General features: G+C 36.6%; 2 protein-coding genes and 1 pseudogene across 3 annotated transcripts; 1 reads left to right on the top strand and 2 right to left on the bottom strand.

Moving 5' to 3' along the window:
- Positions 1-3,273: 3,273 nt before the first annotated feature.
- LOC125264354 (H-2 class I histocompatibility antigen, Q10 alpha chain-like) lies at positions 3,274-7,000 on the top strand. Its single transcript, XM_048183611.1, has 4 exons — positions 3,274-3,395; positions 4,934-5,206; positions 5,293-5,580; positions 5,653-7,000. Exons 1-4 carry the CDS (start codon positions 3,332-3,334, stop codon positions 5,823-5,825), a joined length of 798 nt encoding a protein of 265 aa, XP_048039568.1. The 5' UTR covers positions 3,274-3,331; the 3' UTR covers positions 5,826-7,000.
- Positions 7,001-9,673: 2,673 nt separating this feature from the next.
- LOC125264341 (GTPase IMAP family member 4-like) lies at positions 9,674-12,455 on the bottom strand. 2 transcript variants are annotated; one of them, XM_048183598.1, is made up of 3 exons: positions 10,765-12,455; positions 10,613-10,646; positions 9,674-10,504 (listed from the first exon to the last, which is right to left on the bottom strand). In XM_048183598.1, exons 1-3 carry the CDS (start codon positions 10,765-10,767, stop codon positions 9,756-9,758), a joined length of 786 nt encoding a protein of 261 aa, XP_048039555.1. In that variant the 5' UTR covers positions 10,768-12,455; the 3' UTR covers positions 9,674-9,755. The 2 variants fall into 2 exon arrangements, with proteins under 2 accessions (XP_048039555.1, XP_048039547.1); XM_048183590.1 differs by having other exon boundaries at positions 10,613-12,455.
- A 133-nt stretch (positions 12,456-12,588) lies between these two features.
- Positions 12,589-13,645, bottom strand: LOC125274818 (annotated as a pseudogene).
- Positions 13,646-17,126: the final 3,481 nt, after the last annotated feature.

The following is a 17,126-nucleotide window of genomic DNA, read 5'->3' as shown; positions in this document are numbered from 1 at the left end:
CATTTAAGCCAGGGACAGGGCACTCAAAATACCCTGTACAATGACCTTGTTCAACATTAAACTTCATAAAACAAAGCTCATACCTGCTGCTTGCAGTCTATATGATGCAGCCGTACAATATATAAAACAGTCTGTAAGCATAAAACAATCAAAAATCGAAGAGCTTCAAGTATCATCAAAAGCTTCACATAACATGACAGTTTCTTTCACCTTTGGACTTTCTTCAGTGGTGTCAACATCTATACTGTAGACTGCTGTCTGAAGGAATGTGTACATGTTGCTGAGAGATTCATCATAGCTTACACTGAAAACAAAGTGTGCTAAATAGTTCAAAGGCTGCCAACGACGTGGTTCCCTGACATGGAATGAGCATCGGGTCAATCACAACGTAGTAACTGCTGATGGCCCACTTGTGAGTTCCTGAGGCAAGGAGATATGGCTGGCGATGTCCCTCCAGTTTCTTCAAGTGTTCTTCTACGCTGCTGATTCACTGTGGGAAAAATTATATATGAATTTACATAATACTATTCTTACTAGTTCAGGCTTTCTGCAAGTATCATTACATCTAATTTAATGCTCTTTAAAGGGTTAGTTCACCAAAAAATGAAAATTCTGTCATTTGTTACTCACCCTCATGTTGTTTCACAGCCGTAAGACCTTTTTTTATCTTCAGAACACAAATTAAGATATTTTAGTTGAAATCCGATGGCTCAGTGAGGCCTACATAGCCAGCAATGACATTTCATCTCTCAAGATCTATTAATGTACTAAAAACATATTTAAATCAGTTCATGTGAGTACAGTGGTTCAATATTAATATTATAAAGCGACAAGAATATTTTTGGTGCGCCAAAAAAACAAAATAACGACTTATTTAGTGATGGCCGATTTCAAAACACTTAATCAGAAAGATTCGAAGCATAATGAATTGTAACTGATGGTGTTAATTTCTCAAAATTTTACACCCTAACTTCAGCACTTTACTCTAAATTGGCTTAATACTTGAAATTTAACACTGATGAATTTGCTGTGTATACTGTGGGTGAGAGGACCATGTGTCACGACCTGTGCCGTTCGACTACCACGCCCAGCGGTGAGTAAAATCCATCTGCCCACTTGTATTGCATTTCTCACAAGAACACCTTGTTGGGGATAAATAGTTTAGGACCCTTGAAACCAGATATGTTGAATAAAGACCTGGAATCAAAGTTTAAAATAATTAATAAATTGAAGAAAAATTTAATGAAGAATAGTTTGCAGTTTCATCAGCAGAAGCCAGCTTCAGGTCTCACAAGGAGTTCGTAGGCCGCTCTGCATACATTCACATTTCCACAACAATTATACTCTAACAGAGTCAACTAACTACGTCATTACTTCAGGTTGAATGATTCTGATTGGCAAAGGAAAATAGACAAGATTAGAAATTTTCCACACATGGACAGAAACATATCTCCATTCGTCACGATGCTGACGAGGGGACCCTGGATTTAGGTACCGGATGTCCTTTTGGACTCATGACATGGCGTCTGCTGGTCTCAAGCACAGTGCCAGTTGTCCAGTACAAAGGGACCTGCACAGATCACTTAGCGCACATACACAGATACACATGATTCACAGCTTCTTCAAGGCTGAAGTTGATCTGAACTCTGCTCTGAGCAGGAAACTTTCCCAAAACATACAGATAACATGTTCTTTTCTCTCAGTGAGAGGTACAGAGGAAAGTAGATGCTTTAACATATATTGAAGAAGTCATTCAAATAATTTAACAGAAATATAAATGTTGATTAATAACTTAAAAGATATATATTGAAGCGGCAGTGGATTCCAGAATCCACCCCTTCATATCAAAGCAGTCAACATTTATTAGATAAAAATAGCAGCAGTACCATATCAACACAACTAAAGCACCAGGTATATTTCGGCCGTCCGCGTTCGTGCACCGTCTGCATGATGTAATTTTCATCATGTGGAGGGCTCACGGCCAGCTGCACACCCCGTCCGCGTGCAGCCCAAATTTCGAGACCACACAGATGGTGCGCGTGCAACAGCGCATGGGCAAGCAGGACAGAAAAGTCCACTAGGTGGCAATATGCATAGTACTGAGCACAATGTGCAGTCGTTGAGGAAGAGTGTGTAAAGAGTAAACTCAGAAGCATGCCTTCTACATCGTTATTGATTCCTGTTCTCTTGGTGTATCTTCTGAACTATGATAAAATGGTGGATGCACTATTTTTCTCCTCTGATCATGCCCAGCGAATGTCCCGTTGATGACACAATCTCTGGGAAAGAGTATAGAAAAAAATTGTACAGCGCATGTGTCGAACTCAGTCATCCGCACGCATTCCGTGGTTTAGTACACTTTGAGAGATGCGCAGACGCGCCCGGGCACGGAAAGTGAAGTACCCGAGTGGTGCATGTGTTTTGTATTGGGAATTTTCAGGAAGTTATGTACCGTAATTAACTGTATTGTTTTGTCATTTAATTGTATATGTTTCGATTAGCATTAGCTTGCGTATGCGCCATATTTGATTGTAAACGTGCCTTGAGTTTATTTACAGGTATTTACAGGAGTCCATGGATACATTAAAGGAAGATGCATTCTATACGATTTCTAAGCATGCCACACCTTCACTTTCTTCAAGGCAGGGCCTAATTTAATTAATGAAATTGATTATGGGGTGTATCCTTGATGACATAGCTATAATTGGAGGAGACTGTGTGCCAAGAGGACCTCAGCTGATGTGTGCCACAAGGAGAATTTTTTCCTTATCCCCTGAACTCCAACTCCTAGCAGCCTCAAGATTATATGGAACTGGCAGTTTTCTCCAGGTACTTGGTGACGGCTTTGGACTAAGGCATCGGTGTCAAGAGCTGTTCAAGCGGTCACCAATGCATTACTTCCACTTACTGTGGAACACATATATACATATACATACCTATATAACAGGTGTTTTCAGATGTTTCTAGCTCACTTCCTCATTCTCTGCTGTCAGTAGGTGTCCTTTAACAGTCAGAGAGTGATTAATTGTACTGAATGTACTATACATGGCTTGGGTGTGCAGTACAAGCTTCTTTATTTCAGTAAACAACAGCAGTTTAAATTTTTTAGTTTTTCAAGTCGTGACAGGCATTTGAGTGCATCACACATACAAAAGTGCATTTTTTCACAGATGACAGTGTTTTCCCCCTCCCCTACTGTGGTCTTTGTTTCACCTGCCAGACTTAAACAAGTCACTGCGTGTGCATGCCTGTTTATGAAGATTTCAGGTGATGTGCTTCCTGCTTAAAAACACATCTAAACAGGCTTTTGGTCATAGGCCCGCGTGTCATTATGAAGATCTTCACTCTGCTTTGTGTTTTTCTTCTTTATGGGACTTTGCCTTCAATTCAAGCAGGTAAATGATTAAAAGTTTATCAGAGAACCAAAGTCAAAGTAACTAATGAGCATGTGTCAATTTAAAATGTCTTTGTAATGACAGAATGGAAATACGATTACAAATTTATGGTAACATAAATATATTTTGATACAAGTGAACAGGTATTTTTAATCCACTAATAACTGGACCAAAATGTTGACCTATAAGCAGTGGCTAATTTGCCACCACCGTTCATAATTCATATCATAATAACTTACGTTTTTATCTCATAATTATGACTTTTAGAATCATTATCTCAATTTAGTAAGTCATAATAATGTAAACTCTAAAAAATGCTGAGTTAAAAGCAACCCAAGTTAGGTTGAAAATGGACAAAGCCAGCAATCGGGTTGAATGTTTGCCCAATGTTATTTAACCCAACTATTCTTTAAAATTTACTATATGTCTGGCTTAAAATGAACTTAAAATAGGTTGGAAATTAAAAATCAGACACATAATTACTAGAGGCAACAATAATAATCAAAAGGTGAACATTTATTGATAAGACATTTAATGCATGTTTATTGTTTTATTATTATTCATTATTCATTGCTGTCAATCAACTTCTGGGCCGAATCTTTTGTTTCGAATCAGTGACAGTCATATCAATGACTGGTCATTGCTAGATATTGTTCAATACAGAGATAGTATATTAAAAGCACATTTTAGTTCATATTTCATGCTGTCTCAAAATAGCACAGTTGAGTACACTTAGATGTTCTGAAGATTATCTTAAGAAGTACTAAAGAAGAACTTTTAGTATATTAAGTGCAAAATTAGTGCACAGTGAAGATGAATGAAGGTCATTTTTAGGTGAACTAACTGTTTAATGTAATTGTCAATAAATGCCTTTGACACTTATGAAATGCTTGTAATGATACTTTAGATTACCATAGTAACATCTGACAAAAAGATCTAAAAACACTGAAGCAGCAGACTTTGTGAAAATTAATAATTGTTTGGGTTAATTTTAAGCAAGCAATACAGTATTTTTTTTTTTTTTTTTTTGAAATAGCTGAGTTAAATAAAATTAAACAGTGGTTGGTTTAAATGGGCAAACATTTAGCCCAACCACTGAGTTAAAACAGCCCAATTGCTGAGTTTTTCCATTTTTGACCCAACTTGGGTTGTTTTTAACCCAACATTTTTAGAGTGTAATATTAAAACCTTACTTTCATTCAGGAAATTTCCCCTCTGGAAGTTTTTCTCTCAGAAAAGAACATAAAATGACCGTTGACAAATTAATCCAGTTTTGATCAGTTTGGCACAGACTTCCCAACATTGGGTAACATTGACCCAGTAGCTGGGTTACACAAAAACTACCCAGCACCTGGGTAAGAAATAGTCAAATATAACCCAATAAAATTACCCAATTGGCTAACAAAAATTATCTAATGAGATCCTATTGTAAAGTGCTACCAACTGGTCATTATAGTTCCAAGAAACAAAAAAATAAAAAGTAACTCTGCATTTTCTTGTATGCCTTTTTATGTCTAGTTTATTCCTCTTCATTTCAGAGAAGCACTCGCTGTATTACATTTACACGGCCTTGTCTAAACCTGTGGATCTGGCGGGCATCTATGAATTCACTGCTATGGGTCTGCTGGACGACACACAGATCGACTATTACAATAGAGAACTAAAGAGAAAAATTCCCAAACAACAGTGGATGAAAGAGAAACTGCAGGAGGATTACTGGGAAAAAGGCACTCAGTCGAGAAAGAGTAAAGAACAGTGGTTTAATGTGAACGTCCACATTCTGATGAGCCGCATGAGACACAATGAATCAGGTGAGAAACATTCATACAGTTTAACCTGCACATGATTTTTATTATCACCACCTCACTACAAACATTTTGATTTGTGTCTATTTCAGACCTTCATGTTCTTCAGTGGAGACACGGTTGTGAAGTTGAGCAGGAGGGAAGTGAATTTAAGTTTTCCAGAGGCATTGATGAGTACGGCTATGATGGAGAAAACTTCTTGTCTTTTGATGATAAAGAGTCTCAGTGGGTCACCTTTATTGATGAAGCTCAACCAACCAAGAGAAAATGGGACAATATCCCGATCCTAAACCAATACATCAAAGCATACCTGGAGAAAGAGTGTGTGGACTGGCTCAACAAATTCAGAGAATATGGAGACGAGAAGCTCAGAAACGGCTGTGAGTGAATGTGTGTTTGTAGATTATCTGCAGCTGATGAAACTGATTGATGAACTGATTCTGTGTTTTCAGCTCCTCCAAATGTTTATGTGTTTGAACAGAAGAATACCAATGATGAAACCAAGCTGAAACTCACCTGTCTGGCCACTGGCTTCTACCCCAAAGACGTGATCTTGACCATCATAATTTGTGTTCCGACAATCAACGAAGATCTTACGGGTGTGAAACGACATGAGGGTGAGTAATAAATTACATTATTTTCATTTTTGGGTGAACTAAGCCTTTAACACTCATTGCAAAAGCTATTTTTTTATTTTACAACTTGTGGCCGCATACCTTGGGTATGAATTATTTTCTAAGAATTTAACAGCCTGTCGTCCAATAATAAATAAAAATAAATCCACACTGAAGGTGAAATAAATAAGTATATTGGATAAAGCCTATTTACGCTCCAACAGTTGGAAAGACATCTTGGTAAGAAGCACACTAGGTGAAATGTGTAACGTCAGAAGAGAACTTAAATGTCGGAACTACTTTCACTTTCACTTTTGAATCATGTGCCGCTGTTTGTCTCCTGAGGGAGGCGCTGTGACTCCATCAGAAACACCAGCGAAACAGCGACGTGCCGTGCTAGATCAGCGGTTTTTAAATTTATTAGCTTGTTACGTGTTACGTTGAGTGTTTTAATGTCACTTTATTGTCAAATCCCTGTGTGTCCTGTGTTGTGCTCTGTTTCTCTCCCTCACTCTCTTACTCAGGTTAATTACCACCAGCTGCAACTCGTTGTGAGCATGCCTGAGTCTGAGCAGAGCAGTATATATGGTGCATTCAGAAGATCCTGTGCTGAGGAACACTTCTCCCCAGCCTTAGAGTGGAAATTGAATTGTCTGCCTGTGTATGCTGTGTGAGAACAAGTGCTTACAGTTTTGAGTTAGGTGTGGGCCTATACTTCTGCTGTGTGTAAGCAACATTCTTTAGCTTGCTTACGGGTCTATCCATGTGTGGGTAACTAGAAGGTATTGTATCATTTAACTCTTAATTAGTATTCGGTTACCTGGGAATTGTAGAGAGAGAGTGCCTTTTTATTTTTATGTACAATTGTTTTCTCCTGTTTATTGATCAGAGAGGGAGTTCAGGGAAGTTTGTGTTGTTGTTTTTCATCTTTGATTTTGAGCAGGGTAAAACCTTAGTTAGCTCCTGTTTTGTTTATTATTTTAGGCCATACTCTCTCCTGAAGATTTATTCCCTCACGTTCTCTTGTTAAGCTCTCTTTTTGGTATAAGGAAATTGTCAGGTGACCCTAGATGACCCAGAGGCCAAAGTAGTTCACAAAGTTTATTGTTGTCCCAATTAGTAAACAAAAACAGACTGCCAGGCGCAAAACAGCAAAAGCGCTGCAGCTGGAGATCCATAGAGGGTAACACTTTACTTGAAGGGGTGTGCATAAGACTGACACGACACCTTCATAATCATGACGTGACACGTGTCATGAATATGAAGGAGGTTTTATGCATGTTTATGACAACTGTCATTAAGTGTCATTCGCTCAATTATGTCATTTTTAATGCAAAGATGACATTGTTTGAGATGTCTTTGTTACGACAACTTGACATAAACCAACACATCACAACCTGTCAGTGTCTTTGTCATGACAACTTGACATCATTTAGCTTTATGGGTTAACATTACATTAAACTGTCATGTGGTTGGTTTTGACATTGGCTGTCATGAGGCCATTATAATAGTGTCATGAATATGTATCTTGAGCTCAAGTACAGTGGTACAAATTGAACTTGTCATTAAAATGTCATTAAGTGACAATACTCTGACAAATAATTTTATAACAGCGTCATGACTATTTTTCATTTCATGTTTTTTTTTTTTTTTTTTTTTTTTTTTTTTAAGTTTCCTCCAACAGAAGGTCAGATAATAGACAATTTCAAATTTCTTAAAAAAGATGACACTGTTATAAAATAATGGTAACACTTTATTTTAGGGTCTTTTAACTAGTTGCTTATTACTATTAGCATTCATATTACTAGAACATTGACTATTTATTAGTAATTAATAAGCACATATTAATGCCTTATTCTGCATGACCTTATTCTAGATTCTTAATCCGACCCAATACCTAAACTTAACAATTAACTATAATAAGCAGTAAATTAAGAGTTTATTGAGGGAAAAGTCATAGTTAATCGTTTATATATGTGTTCCCTATACTGAAGTGTTACCAAAATAATGTAATGTAATGTTAACCCATAAAGCTAAGTAGTTTTTTAAGTTTGATAATTAATCTGCTATGTCATGTTTATGACAGGTTATGATGTTTTGCTAATGTCAAGTTGTCATAACAAAGACACTGACAGGTTATGATGTGTTGGTTTATGTCAAATTGTCGTAACAAAGACATCTCAAACAATGTCATCTTTGCATTAAAAATGACATAATTGAGTGAATGACACTTAATGACAGTTGTCATAAACATGCATAAAACCTCCTTCATATTCATGACACGTGTCATGTCATGATTATGAAGGTGTCATGTCAGTCTTATGCACACCCCTTCAAGTAAAGTGTTACCGGAAAAATATATAGTTTTGAGTTTTGAATTCTGAAAAGTTTGACTTTTGGGGCCCCATCCCTGCAATTGCTTAGGGCCCCTAAATCACTAAGTCTGCCCTGATCATAGGTTTATATGACTTTCTTGTTCCTAATGAACATAATAGAAGAAATATTAATAAATATCCTGACGCATCCGGCCTTTATAATGGCAGTGAACAGGATCAATGAGTATGAGCTGAAGAAATTGTCTCCATCCACATCCATTCATCATAAACATACTCCACATGGCTCCAGGAGGGTTAAAGAGTTAGTTCACCCAAAAATGAAAATTCTGTTATTAATTACTCACCCTCATGTCATCCCATAAGACCTTAGTTAACCTTCGGAAGACAAATTAAGATATTTTAGTTGAAATCCAATGACTCAGCGAGGCCTGCGTTCACAGCAATGGTACTTCCTCTCTCAAGATCCATTAAGGTACTAAAAACATTTAAATCAGTTCATCTGAGTTCAGAAGTTCTACCTTAATATTATAAAGTTATGAGAATATTTTTTAAAAAGTCACATGATTTCAGCAGTTTGGCGGTTTGACATGCGATCCGAATCACTGATTCAACACAAAAGATTCATAACACTCCGAAGAAGTGCTTTGAAATCAGCCAATCACACATATTTGTACTTGAAATAAGACAAAAAATACTCAGAAAAGTAGGGGAGGAGAGCGAAAGAAACTCTGGGTTTACCAAAGAAAACCTGCTCCTGACCAGGTTAGGTTCACAGAGTAAGGTACCATGGTAACTGACTCTGAGTATAAGTTACCTCTATTTCAGAAACAGGCTTGACTTACCATGCTTTCTCAGGATTGGCATATTTCAAAAGTGTTTTACTTTTGTGAAAAGTGTAGGTTCAAATAAAGTTACAGGACAATAAGTTCTTGTCAAACTTTATTGCAGATGTTATACTGAATATTTGTCAGTTTCTATCAGGTTTAAACATATCAGTACAATCTGCATTAAACATCAAACACTCTCAATAATATGTCAAATTATAAGGAAATATATTCCACTTGAAAACCACTAAGCATAAAAAAACCTACAAGCAACAGCATTAACCCTCAGCAGCAGAGCAGATGATGTTATGTAACCATTTGACAAAGTTATTTCATATTTCAGAATTTTTTACAGTAAAGCACATACAGCACATACAGTAAAGCAATATTCATTTTGAATAGGCAAATTGTACATATATTGTGGATAAACAGGTGCCTGTTGAATATGCATTAAGACATAAATGTTTGTTGTAAGCATCAATATTTTGTATTAGAAAGTATACAAAACTCTTCTTAATGAATGAAACATGCAAATATAAAGTAGTATATTTTATATTCCATACTGTTTGAGAACCAAATATGATCTGTTTTAACATTAAACTTTTAAAATGTGTGAAAGTACACTGAAGCTAAAATATAATGAATCTTTCCACTCAAGAGACTGTCAATTATCAATTAATACATTTTCATTTTGTTCCGATACATAATTTCCCCTCATGAACAGAGCAGGCTTTCCCACAGGTTTTATGGAATAAATCTAAAGCAATTAATACATTTTTGATTATGCATAAAGTCTTGAATATCGTGCCAGTCTTTGTATCAAAGTATTATCAAATCTGTTACGCAGGTTCAGGAAAAATGCAACTATAGCATCACAAACATCCTGAACAAATTCACAGAATTTTTCCCATGTGATCATTTTTTGTGCCAATTCGTACATCTCATTGGTGTAGTACCCGTTCCGCTCTATCATCTTGTAAATATTCAGCAGTAGATCATTGACCTGCTGTCTGTCAGTCAGATCTCTGTTGTTGATCACATGATAATTCTGACATTTCTCTACGACTCTGCTGACAACATCATTACCCTCAATCTCTGCCTGCATATTCTCTCGGTCACATTCATCTCCATATGTGAAGAGAATAATAACATGCTTCAGCACTTTTTTGCCAAAAACCTTCTGCACTTGTTTCAGAATCTCTTCCTCCTGCTCTGTGAACCTGCCGAACGGTACAACAAATAAAAACGCATGAACTCCTGGAGCAGACAGAAACACACTTCTCGCAAACTCCTCTGAGAGCTGATCTTTTGAAAGATTAGTACAAAAAAACCCAGGAGTGTCGACGACAGACACAGATCTGCCATTAATCTCTGATTTCTCAACACTAGATATATTTGTTATAGGAGACAGACTTCGTCCACATGTGAATTTGTTCTCTCCCAGGATGGTGTTTCCTGAGGAACTTTTCCCAACTCCAGTTTTCCCCAGAAGGACAATGTTTATGTTGCCAATGTTCTGCAGTGGCACTACTACATTTTCCAAAGAGACAAAAACTCAGAAAGAGACAAATGTTTCAAATATCAACCTGGATATTATTTCTATACACATATAGTGTGTGTGGTCATTACAAGATTTACCTGCATTATTCCTCCTCTGACGCAGATTGTCAGCCTGTGTGAGATTATCAGACACATTCATAATGAAATATTATAATCATAAAAAAAACATCAAATAAGCTGGTGTGTCAATGTTTTTAGATTAAATACATTTCTGAACCAATGTTTTATACCATTGTCTGCTGTTGTTCTGTTCGTAGCTGAGCTGCAAGACCTGTAAAACCAGAAAATCTTCATTATTATGATTTTGCACAAATGTATCCAGTGAAAAGTGACATATGTAATATGTAAAACACAGTTTTAAACCCCTCAAGTTCCTGTTTTATGTCAGTCCTTTCTATTCAAAAACTAAACACAAAAATATAAAAATAAATTGCAGAGATTTCGACTTCCTGTTTTTGTGCTGTTGGATCTAACTCTTCTTCCCATTTATATTTGATTCTATGTGCATCAACAGGAAAAACTGAACACATAGAACCATAAAACCTAACCAGAGACATTTTTCCAGATGATAAAAATAATAAGTCTCTCAGTAGAAGACATTTCACAATTCCTAACAAGTGTTGTGCTATTAGTAATATAATGTCTTAATTGGAGGAAATTAAATAAAATGTGTTTGAACAACTGATACTTCTGAGTTAACTCCTCAAATGACATTAACTTACTGTCCGAAAACATATCCCCAAGACTAGTAAGTCCTAAACTACACCAGCATTTAAAACCATCATCCAAAATTCCTGGAGTGAAATCAGGATTGTTTAATATTGGGGTAAAAAAAAAGAAGTCAATTTATACCTACCTTCAAGTCTACAGACTGATCTCCATGCTTTCAGAGTATTATTAATTATCTTTTATTTTATGAAAGCTCTTAACAAAAAGAAGAGCTCTTAAATGAAATTGTGAAAAATGATGATTCAATATCTAACCAAGTTGAGGAAGAATCATTATTAATCCACTCTGCAATGTATTTCAGGTGAGAACTTAGCTGATACATCTTAATATTCGGAAAATCCAACCCCCCCAAACTTGGCAGATAGAGTACTGACATTTTTAACCGGCTTGCGTTTACTCCATATAAAGGAAGTCAACCAGCTATTCAGGCCCTTTACCCTATTTGAGAATAGTATAGGAACCATTCAAATAGGATATAATAATTTGAGTAACACAATCATCTTAACAAGTGCTATCCGACCTAACCAGGGGTGCGTTTCCCAAAGCGAACTATGGTCGTAAGTTCCGTCGTTACCAATAGAGTTCAATGGGACTTACGACCATAGTTCACCAACGATGCTTTCGGGAAACGCACCCCAGGATACTGGAAAGGAATTCCAACGTTCTAAATCCTGCTGCATTTAATCAAATAAAGGAACAAAATTAGATTCATATATCTGCTTCAAAGATAAAGATATAGAAATACCTAAATAGATGAAACCTAGGTGACCACTTAAAAGGAAAACAGGGTACAATATTAGGTTTGGAAATATGAGTAGCATTTTCAGGTTGATTAGCTGGTTCAGCTGTGTTTAATCAGGGTTAAAGCTGAATTCTGCAGGTCTGTAAACCTCTTTCTTGCTTTAAAAGTACAATAAAAAGTTGATTATGAATCAAATATATATGGATCATTTGACTCAACATGTCCAGTCACTTTGGTTTATGAAGAATAAAGAAAAGTATTGTTTAGTAAAAATATTAAATATGATTGTTCATTCTTCAGGAATGTATCTAATGCTGTATGTAAAAATATTAATTTGTACTTAATTGAAACCAGCTTAAATGGATATAGTTCATCCAAAAAAAGAAAGGAAGTCAGTGGTTACCACTGACTGTCTGGTTACCAACATTCAGCAGAATAAAAAAATGCATACAGGTTTAGAACAACATGAGGATAAATAAATGATGATGGATTTTTCATTTTAGGGTGAACTATCCCTTTAAGCCCAACAAAACTTGTAAGTTGTCCATCCAAAAAGCTATTCATTCACTGAAGATACTGCTGGTTTATTATTAACCATCTGTGCATCCATTTATTATAATCATCCATAACCAAACATTTCTATATCAATATAATATTTTATTATGCAAACTCCAGAAGAGTGTAACCCCAACACCCCCCAGTGTTCCTCTCAATAATGTAGCTGATAAACCTGCTGGACACACAAAACACCCCATGATCCCTCCAGCTGCACAACCACACATGATTTCCAGCAGATCAGATTTCAGATGTTCGTCAGTGAATCTCCTGATCCTGTGATTGTTGTATATCTGTGTGCAAACGGCTCCTGAAGCGGCTCCTGTCACTGCTGATAACACACCTCCAGCACAGCCATACAGAAATGATTTAACATCAAATGAACCTTCATTCCTCACATTCACACAACCCAGAGCAAACACAATGACAACACTGACTGCATACAGGTATTTGGGCTTCATAAATCTCAGCAGAAATACTCTGCGTGACTGATCTTTAAATATCTCTAAAGTGTAGCAGCTGTTCTCATTGTCAGACACCATTCGTTGGATCTTCATCAGGAGTTTGGTGACCTGAACTCTGTTGTTCAGATCTTTGTTGTTCAGCAGGTGAAATCTCCCTCCACACTCCTATGTCATTTTGAACAGCTCTGAGTTTCGTCTTATTAGCTGATCAAGAGATTTATTCTGAAGCTCATCTCCATGTGTGAAGAGGACCAAAGTGTGTTTCATGGCCTTCACTCCAAACATCTGCTTGAATAAGAACAGGGTATCCACATCTTGCTCAGTGAAAGTGTGTAAAGGGAGAACCAGAAGAATCACGTGGATTCCTGAAGAGTTAATTCCTTTCTTTAACTCCACACTCAGATCAATTTTAGATGAACTAAAGAAGTTTGGCATGTCCAGTACAGTAATTCTTCTGTTTGACACTTCAGCCGTGTGTTTTTGGCATCTGTTAGTGATGGAGGTCAGGCTCCGACTGGATTGAAACACATTTTTTCCCACGATAGTGTTTCCAGAAGCGCTCACTCCTGAACCAGTTTTACCGATCAGCAGAATGTGAAGATGGTCGACAGTTGGCTGCATCAATGAAAAACACAATAAATATTGCGTATTTATGGGTAGTATTCTTTGTAAAGTCTAAGCTTCATGTTCTAGGATATTACATTCTTAAAACAGCTTTGAAAATGCACAGCAAAATATTCAGTCTGCAGGGGCGATTTCTTCATTAGGGACGCATTTTTTCAATCACATTCAACCAGTGTTACGCTAGCTGTCACTGCTCTAGACTGTTTGAGCCACACTCAGATTGAGTTGTCGCTGTGTGGTATGTGGTCCAGAAGAATGTGGAAGATATGGGCCACAACTGGACCTGATGTAATTTGCTATCTGGGATAGCTCTATTAATGATCTTTAGGCTGAAGTGACATTCAATAATTTCCCTAAAGCATAACTTACATTTCACAGATTCTTCATCTGTAAATGTTAGAAAGTCAAGAAAATTTGTCAATTTTTTTTGTGTCAGGAGTGGACGAGCCTTTGCAAGCACAAATTTCCGTGAACGAGCGCCGCTGTGCGCGAAAAAAAGACTAAAATAATTGTGACTAAAATATACATTTTGCTAAAATATTTGTTGTTGAACATTTGTTTTTGTTGACAAACATAAATGTGCCATATGTAGAACTTCAAACCTTAGCAAAGTGTATTTTTATGACAGCAGTAGGCCTAAATGTAAAATGACTGTTGTAGGGCAATCAAAATAGCCTATTAGTGCTTTTGTTATTTGTTTAGTTTAGTGTATTTAACTTCTGCTTTAAAAAAAACATTATTTTGTTTTTAGATTGTAATGTTACAATGTCAAGATGTAACCTAGGCCATGGGATTTGACCCCCTTTTTTGCACATAATATCGCATAGACTACATGGTTACATTACATGTTTGTTTTCATAGCCTTTTTTGTGACAATGTTGGCCAGGATGTGAAATAACAATATTTAATCAATTAATTTTTAAATTTCAATTTTTAAAATTCAAATAGAAAAATGTACAAAATCCTGAGATCGCCATTCGACCCAAAAACAGATGCTTTTTTTTTTTTACTGTGCCGTGTTGTTAACATGGTGGGTTGCCCACAGTAAACTCTCATGTTGGCCCCACAGTGAAAAAATTATTCGCTGTATGTTAGCTGAATGTTCAGTGTACAAAGTTACTGTAGCTTATGCGGAAGTCTGAATGTGCGAATATAAAACCAAATTTACCTAAGTTGCTAACGGCTGCGTAATGTTAGGCTATCGCGTACGCTATCGGACGCGTTAAAAACAAATAGGCTGATCAAGTCATTAATACGAATTGCATTCTTATATTATGGAGTCAAATTAATGCCTTAAAGTTTTGCACAAAAATAAAGTTTTGCAAAACACAAAAAAGAATTGAGCAATAAAAAAAATGTTTTGCAAACAAAAATAAAGAATTGCAAAGGAAAAATAAAGTATTGAGCAGAAAAAAATAAGTTTTGCAAACAAAAATAATAAATTGCTAAATAAAATAAAGTAGTGCAAAATAAAATATAATCAATTACAAAAATCAATGACAGCTGTAATCCTATTTTATCTTTGCCACATATTTTTCATGCTCAAACCTACTAAATCATTTGCAACGCTCATTTTATTCTGCGTTTCAGTCAAGCGTGCGCTCACGATACCGGCTTTCCTTTGCGCTGCACTTTTCTGTGCGGATCTCTTTATGGCACTGGTTTGACGTGGGGTGGAGTCAAGAAACGGGGGCACGCCCCCGCGAAATGCATTGGAGGGGAACGTAATCAGCGACAGGTGAAATAATTCTTTGACATGGTTAAAAATAATGAATGGTTTATTTTTGTTGGTTTGTTTAGCATATGTTGTCGCCAATTACGACCCCCTCCAATGCATTTCTTATAGTAATATGACCTGTTGCGCTCTGTCTCACTGCCTGTATCCACTTTTGTGTCCTTAAACATTCGTTTTTTGGGGTCGACAGCTTATAAAAACTTATTTCTGGGGTTTTTAGCTTGTTAGCTGTACACCTTGTCACACAGCAGCTTTTAGGCATTGTTCTGTTTTTTGTAATGAGTCAGAAAAGACAAGGAGGCAGCATCATGCATTACAAAGTCAGTGGAGACGGTTGGATTGTTTTTTCCCCCGGTGGGCGTGGTTTTTCAGATTATAATAAATGCGCTCTGTCTCTATGCTTGATCTGTTCTGTTGCGATCTGCGTCTCCTGTCGATGACGTGTTTCGCGGGGGCGTGCCCCCGTTTCTTGACTCCACCCCCACGTCAAACCAGTGCCATACAGAGAACCGCACAGAAAAGTGCAGCGCAAATGAAAGCCGGTATCGTGAGCGCACGCTTGACTGAAACGCAGAATAAAATGAGCGTTGCAAATGATTTAGTAGGTTTGAGCATGAAAAATATGTGGCAAAGATAAAATAGGATTACAGCTGTCATTGATTTTTGTAATTGATTATATTTTTATTTTTGCACTACGTTATTTTATTTTGCAATTTATTATTTTTGCTTGCAAAACTTATTTTTTTCTGCTCAATACTTTATTTTTTCCTTTGCAATTCTTTATTTTTGTTTGCAAAACATTTTTTTATTGCTCAATTCTTTTTTTTGTTTTGCAAAACTTTATTTTTGTGCAAAACTTTAAGGCATTAATTTGACTCCATATTATATAGGACACAGCTCGCCTTACCGTTTGTTCTGTCTCGATTGTTGGTCCAAACAGGATTGCTTGTATTTGAAGCTGATTATGCTCAGGTTGTGACAGCTGCACACTGGCGCTGCAAAATGGTTTTCAGTGGCTTCATCAAAATGGCGTCTGTACTTTCACTTTCGATTGGCCCGCCCCCCTTCTGAACTCCACATGTAGCCTAGTATGGGTACGGAGCCCGGCACGTCACCTACAGGAGCAGAAAAACAATCTGTGCCGACGGTTTTGCAATCCGGTCCCTCAGTTTATAAACCGTGCTCACGAATTCTTAAACTGTTCCCTCGATTAAATCGTGCCCATCCGTTCCTACAAATTCATAATCCCTGCGCACGCGAATTCTACAATCCGTTCCCACGGGTTTGTAAAAACTGTACTCACGGATTCATTTTGGAAGAAGAACAGCAAACTCCCCTAGGTGAAAAAAAAATACTATAGAAAATACTACAGTGTTTTGAACAATAGCCTATAATAGTAAATTGTATAACACAAATACAACGATTAAATAAGAATTATTTACACACACACACACACTTGGAAAACTGAAAGCAATATTCGCTAGACATGGCATACACAAGGAGATTATTTTATTATTTATTTTACCTTTATTTAACCAGGAAGTCTAATTGAGATTTCAAATCTCTTTTACAAGAGAGACCTGGCCAAGGTAACAGCCAAATAGTAAGATTTTAAAATACAAGTAGGCTTACACATTACAACAATATTTAAACACATCCTCTCAACAAAAACAATCACAAGCTTCCAATAAAACTCTCTTTGTAATGCATTAAATTCTCTGAATGACACAAATTTATCTAGTT

The sequence above is a fragment of the Megalobrama amblycephala genome, linkage group LG1 (assembly GCF_018812025.1).
Source record: "Megalobrama amblycephala isolate DHTTF-2021 linkage group LG1, ASM1881202v1, whole genome shotgun sequence".
Lineage (NCBI taxonomy): Eukaryota > Metazoa > Chordata > Actinopteri > Cypriniformes > Xenocyprididae > Megalobrama > Megalobrama amblycephala.
This window is presented reverse-complemented; position numbering and strand designations above follow the sequence as displayed.